Source organism: Phlebotomus papatasi, unplaced genomic scaffold (assembly GCF_024763615.1).
Source record: "Phlebotomus papatasi isolate M1 unplaced genomic scaffold, Ppap_2.1 HiC_scaffold_338, whole genome shotgun sequence".
Taxonomy (NCBI): domain Eukaryota; kingdom Metazoa; phylum Arthropoda; class Insecta; order Diptera; family Psychodidae; genus Phlebotomus; species Phlebotomus papatasi.
In genome coordinates this window covers 2664-9695 of record NW_026604556.1, presented here as the reverse complement: position 1 = coordinate 9695, position 7032 = coordinate 2664, and the positions used below count along the sequence as shown (strand labels likewise).

Sequence of the window (7032 nt, the reverse complement as noted above, 5' to 3'; positions counted from 1 at the left end):
CAATTTTAAAATATTTCTGACGTTGAATTTTGTTTGAATAAGTTACTTTAATTTCTTTATCGTCGCAGAGGACCAAGGACTTTAAACTTTCAAAATTTATATCTCTGTCGACAGTCTTGTTTAGTGTTATCCCCTTGCACGCTACTTTGTATTTGTAAGAGTTTGTAGATGGGGAATAGATTTTCAAGCCATACGCTTTTGGCCCTGTGCTCACGAATTCTTCGATGAAGGCTCCCTCACCGAAATCAGCCAATTCATCAGTTAATTCTCCCAAAAATTTACCGGTGGAAAGAGGATTCTCTTCCCCTGCAGGGACTATGTAGATGACTGAATCCGTGTCACAATATAAAATATTATTTCCTATCTTTGATAATACAGAGTACAGCCTGATCCTTGCATTGGTTGTGGTACAGATTCCGACACCCATATTTACGTATTTCGATGGAGGCTCAGAATCATGAATGTGCTTCCATGAAACAAAAATTTGAGTATCACTTACGGGATAAAAATGTACAACCTCAATAGCTTCAGATGAGAGAAGATCATTCAACTCCTCAGAAGAATTGCAGATTGTAGTTTTTGTAAAATTCTCCCGCATTATGAATCTGCCCCACAAACTGTTCAACATTATTTTTGCAAGGGAACGCATACCTTTGTTAACACGTATGTTTTCTTTATCAAGCTGTATACCCTCATTTTCAAAGAATTCGCGGATATAATTATCTTTATCAGACTCGGATTCAACTCCCGGGGGCCATCCACTAGCTTCCTGCTTAATTTTGAGAAAATTATCGACGTAATCAGCAAATAGTCCACGTTCACCCGTCTCGCGATTGTATTGAGAAGTTCTGTATGACCAGACTTCAAAGCACTTGGTGATCACGTATCCATGATCAATTGCAAGACGGACTTCATCAATGGACCATATTCCTGTGAGGGATCTCTCATCGTCTGAATGGAGACATCGATCAGTATTGAGATCTTCCGCACATTTTCGACAGAGAGGGAAGAAGAGTCGGTTATTGCACCTAAAGGGAAGACAGGGGATGTAAAGGCCTTTTGGTGGGAGAATGGTGCATTTCACCACACCGTCATGCTTCAATACTTCCTCCTGACTTGGAATATCTTTGATAATTTTTGGGTGCCCGACAAAATACTTCGAATATTTGTTCGCCCACGGGTAGAGAGACGTAAAGTCATAGTAATAAATTTTATCCCCGGGGCGACATTTGTAATATGTGCGGAATACCTCAGTTCGGCCCCCGTAAACCGCTGATCGCAAATCAAATCCCGAGTCTACGACTTCAGGATGATTGTTCAGTCTCTCCGCAAGCACAGGGTCCGATTCTAACATCCGACGGAATTCACACTCCCATATTGAAACAAGATTATACCCCAATTGACGAATGTGATCCAATCGTTTTAGAGTAGCCTCATAACGACTCTGCATGTTATCATTGGGCTTTTTCGAGAATGCATGCCCTCTATTTAAAAAGCATGTATGCCCATGGAAGAAACAACCCTCAAAACTATACACAGTGTTAGAGGCCTCATCATATCCATCAGCAATATATCGAGAACCGCGAATTTTGACCTCATACTTTATATTAGGATGGGAAGTTTCCTTCATATACACGAGCCATTTCAAAGAAATTTTGCTCTGCATTTGAAGGAAATTGGAATTATAATTGTTTTTGGGAGTAATAGCAAGGGTATTGGGAGTAAGGTAATTTTTCCTGTAGGCTTTCATCACAGCGTCAGCTATGGTGATAGCCTGCAAGAATGGATTCAAAGATGTAGTTTCAATGAAGGAATGCATAAAGTTGAGGCATCCCATCATGAGGATTTTAACATCTTGGCGGCAGTAATGGATGAGCTCTTTACGGTTGTCAAAGGGGAGTTCTTTGACTTGCTCATACCATTCTAGAAACTCAGTATATTGCTGGGAGGTCATAGATTCGATTGGGTACATTTCAATTGGAGGATAAGGTCCAATATAAGAGCGGTTTTCCATGGTGTTGAATTTATAGGGATAATATCCCTTATCGCATTCGGGCAGTCCAAAACTCTTTGAGAATTGTGACAGAGGGAAGGGAATAAAGGAGAGAGAGTCAAGAAATGTGACCCCCTTAACTTTTGCAAATAATATTTTGCAACCTTGTAAAACAGGTTCGATCTTCTCTTCCCTCTGGCACAGCTCTTCGAGTATGAACTGCCCATCGTAGCCTTTGGCATTGTGAGCGATAGCAACAGTGGGCATAGGTCTAAAAGTAAGTACATAATCCAAAAATTTTGCTACCGCTGATCCGCTGCTGTCGCTCTCAAAAACATGTTCCACGGGGGAGCAATTAGTGCAGTTTGAATCTAAAGAATTGTTGCACAAGTGACATACAGTATATGACACACAAAGATTCGGAACATGTTTTGAAAATCCATTTCCTATATCTACAAACTCTGACTCAAAATCATAGAAAATAAGGGTATATTCTCTGGAAACTTTTTTCTTATACTCTTGCATATAGCAATAGTGTGGAAGCGGACAAACTTTGAAGCAAATATCACAAGTGCGTGAATCACAATTGTGTGGGGTGGAAGGGTCAATCATGACGAAACATTGATCACACATTTTCATACGATTACACACCCCATTAAGAAGATGATATTGATAGCAATTGATGCCCTTGAAAGATCTGTTGCATGAAGTACATGGGATCATATCCCTGACAGATGGACATGGTGGAGTATTTGTACAATATTTGCAGGTTTCAGGGCAAATATGACTGTTATTATATAAAGTGTCACAAATATTGCATTGATAATTGAAATCAAAAAAACCCTTGACAGATTTAATACAGAAATAATGCCGTTCATCTGTATCATAAAATAGATTAATTACTTTGTTTTGATTTTCCTTGGTCCTCCGCGATTTGTATGCTATACTTTCAAAATTCCCCGCATCATCATAAATATTGATTCTATATTGTTTTCCAAATTTTTTATTAAATCTATTGACGAAATCGAGCCCGTATGAACCCTCTTCACTAAAAGGCCCACCTACATTTTTAATTAATTGTGAAACTTCCTTTTTGAGGGCACTGGGATAACGTCTTATACGATGTAACTGTTTTTTCCGTTCTTCATGATCATTAATTAGGAGGCACTTACCAACAAAAAGTGATGTTGGTAGGCAATTAGATGTTCCGGAGATATCTATTATGCTCTTCTGCTTGAACCTCCTCATCTCCGCCAGATTCATCCTTCCTGGATAATGACGTTTTCCACGCCCTGTAGAATAATGTAATCGAAAACAAATATTACTATATGATGATACTCACAAATAAAACAAACAAACAAAAAGCAAAATAATTGATTGCTTACCTACCATTTGATGTATCAAATATGCTCTAACACTTAGGACATCGGCTTCGCTGAAAACTGTTGTACTTTGATGTACTTTTTCCATGGCTGCAAATACAGCATCTGCTGTCAAAGAGCCCAGAGGACGTAGTCCCAAAAATATGGGCTTATTGGTTGAATCCCCTTTAAGACATATTTCGAAGATTACTTTGTCCCCTGGATTTCCTTCCGCCTGGACGGTTGCAATCACCTTGCTGAAAGCCTTTTCCAGCCAATCCATACAGGTATCTGAGGTAGGACATTTTAGTTGGAAACTCAGTTCAACTTGGGTGGTGTTAAAACGCTTGCTGAAAGACTTGGTTTTTTGAAGAAATTTAACCAAATCTTCTTCAAAGGGTTCTGAAGATTCCCTTTCCTCCGTATTAGTTTCAGCGACGTCTTCAACAGCAACTGTCTCAAGTGCTCCGTTTGTAGCTCCCTGTTCCTTGAATTAAATAATTTTATTTATTTTATATCTCACTATATGTAGATTAGTTAGGGAATCTGTACATACCGTCATATTATGAGATATCCCCGCTTCAAGTATATTATCATCTATATTTCCACCGCCAGTCTGAACATGTTGATTATTGCCCTTGGTGAAGAACAAAATCTCATTTAACAGCTCCGTTAATCTCTCAGTCATCGGTTGTCCGCATAAGTTTTTCACGAGCTTCTTCTTATCACTGATCTGTAGTTCCAACCCTTGTTCCATATCAGACTTCATTTTTGTCAAGATTGCAGCAGATAATACTTCATCACCTTTGGCCAGCATGTCAACCAGCTCCATCACATTTTTGTCTTTGAATAGGAAATTGAGTAATTCAATTTCTGATTTCTCTTGGGCAAGAAGTTCAATCACAACTTTCAAATTTCCACCACTCATTTTCACTAGAACTTCACTTTTTCACTTGTAGAGTACGAGATAGTGTATTCACTAAAATTGCAGCGACTGTGACAGAATTGCATTCCGCGATGGGTTTTTATACTCACATTCATCTATCGCGAAAATGCATTTTCCCACAGAATGGACAAACTATGTCCAGACAAAAATCTCTAATTTCAATTGCACGTGGGATTAGAATTTCTTATTCCAAGAAAAAAGTCGCGATCGCGAAAATTCAGTGTTGTCTTCGCGATAAGCTTAGTCCATGCAGAGGAAAAGTGTCCAATTTCATTTTTTGCAAATGATGCTTTTCCAGGAAATTATTTCGCAATTTTGCAATTTCTATTACACTTTTTATTGCACGTGTGCAAAGGATCATATTTCAAGGGGGAATGGAATTTACTGTTTCCAAGAAAAAGTTGCAATCGCGAAAAATTCAGCAGTGTCTTCGCGATAAGCTTAGTCCATGCAGAGGAAAAGTGTCCAATTTCATTCTTCGCAAATGATGCTTTTCCAGGAAATTATTTCACAATTTTGCATTTTCTATGAGAATTTTTATTGCACGTGTGCAGAAGATCATATTTCAGGTGGGAATGGAATTTTTTCCGAGAAAAGTTGCGATCGCGAAAATGCATTTTGATAGCGTCATCCAGACATGTTCGAAACATGTCCTAGTGCAGACAAAGAGGAAAAGTGTCAAATTTCATTTTTTATCTGGAGTGATGTTTTTCCAGGAATTTATTTCACAATTTTGCATTTTCTTATGATGAAAAATCATATTTCATTTTCCCGTGGGATAATTTTTAATCGGTGCACTTCTTGCCAGTATATAATGCAATCGAACGTTTGAAATTTTAATTATTCCACATTCAGAAGTCAGAGTGCCAACATTTACGTTTACTAACATCTACAGAATCAATCTCAACCAAAATGGTAAGATTTTATTAATTGATTTTTTTTAAAGATGATCAAAACTTATATTGCTCTTTATTTTTGTTACAGGATCTTCAGAAAATGTTCGATCAAGCCAGAAAGGAGGTTAAAATGCAGAAGGCAGTTACTGCAAGCAGCTTGACAGAAGGAAGATATTACCATATCCATGGAATAAGGATGGTGAATACGAAGTTCGGGAAGAACTACATTGCTGAGTTGGAAGAGAATATCAACATTTGGCTCCCGAAATCCTTAACCAAGCGAATGAACGGAGATGAACTGACAAAAATTTCAGCAGAGGATATGTGGGAACTGGCCTATCTTGGGAGAGAAGATGCGGGAAATTACAACTTTGTTAACGTGGATGTAAGAAAGAAGAGTAACTGATTCAACCTTTTTGTCTATTGAAAAATAAAAGATTTTGTAAAATATATTCAACTTCTTTTTTTGGGAATTTTCTGTGGATTGTTTTTCCTTTTGTGGTTGCATTTTCTGTTTTCACTTTAAAATTTCTTCAGAGATCATGATGAGGAAATGTATAAATACCTCGGCCTCTATGAGATTTTTCATCATTTGATTATTTCTGAAAAAAGAAGATGTTTAAATTTCGAGTGCCTTTCTCCATAATTCTGGCTGGCCCATCTGGGTGTGGCAAAACAACTTTTGCTCTCGATCTTTTGAGAAATTTGAGAGACTTCACAGATACGGACTTTGAGAACATTTATTGGTGTTTCTCTGAACAAGGAAGTGTTGGCAATTTATCAAAAATTCAAAATCTTAAAATTTGTCAAGGCATTCCCGATAAAATAGGCACTAATGATAAAAATGCAAAATTGGTGATTATTGATGATATGATGACTGACAAAAAATATGAGCAGAGAATTTGTGACATGTTTATCAAAGAATCACATCATCGAAACATTTCAATAATTTTTATTTGTCAAAACATTTTCTATCAATCGAGATTCTCGCGAACCATTTCTCTTAATGCAAAATATCTTGTGATCTTCAAAAATGTGCGTGATAAATCACAATTTTTTCCTCTCGCTCGTCAACTGCATCCAGAAAATCCTGGACATTTGTTGAACGTATATAAGGAATGCACTGAACAACCTTTTGGCTATCTTATGATTGATCTAAACCAGGAGACACCAGATATTTTTAGATATCGATCCAATATTTTCAATAAATCTTTTTGCGAGTGTTTTGCTAATCCCGAATATCTATCCAAAAATGAAACAGAAGAAGAAGAAGGTAAATCACAGGAATTGTTTCAAGAGATTGAAGGAAAACAAGCATATTTTGTATGTGCTTAAAGATGCATCTCCAGCATTGAGGAAATCTATTATCCAAAATTGTTCCCAATCAACTATCAAAGCTTTGCAAGAAATCGTACAAAATACTTTAAATGGAAATCTTCAAATTAAGCCTAAGCGTATTGGACCTCTGAAAAAGTATAAAAATGAGATCCGCAAAATTGCATGCTCAAAAACATCACAGTGCTCCAGGAGGAAATTACTAGTGCAGAGAGGATCAGGATTTTTACCAATCCTAATTTCAACTTTATTATCAGGAGCGATTGGAAAATTTTTGGGATCATAATGGATAGGAAGAAAAATTCTCTACAACGATATGTAGTAGTCACACCCGAGTTGTTTGATGAATTAAAGCCTTTCATAAATTTTGAGAAAAATTTGACATCTCTGGATCGTGAGATATATAAAATTCTCTCTAACAAAAAAATTAACAATGTTGAGAAATGGTACAGATACAGACATTCTCTTGCAAAGCAATCAGAATTGAAACGCAAAAAGCAA

The 7032-nt window shown here is 37.1% G+C and overlaps 1 protein-coding gene across 1 annotated transcript; it reads right to left on the bottom strand.

Moving 5' to 3' along the window:
- Positions 1-651: 651 nt before the first annotated feature.
- Positions 652-4447, bottom strand: LOC129809144 (uncharacterized; the record flags this gene model as incomplete). The annotated part of the gene is made up of 4 exons (XM_055858953.1): positions 3911-4447; positions 3379-3841; positions 3166-3285; positions 652-2364 (listed from the first exon to the last, which is right to left on the bottom strand). Coding segments are annotated over exons 1-4 (2668 nt in total), but the record flags the coding sequence as incomplete, so codon positions are not given.
- Between the last annotated feature and the right edge of the window lie 2585 nt (positions 4448-7032).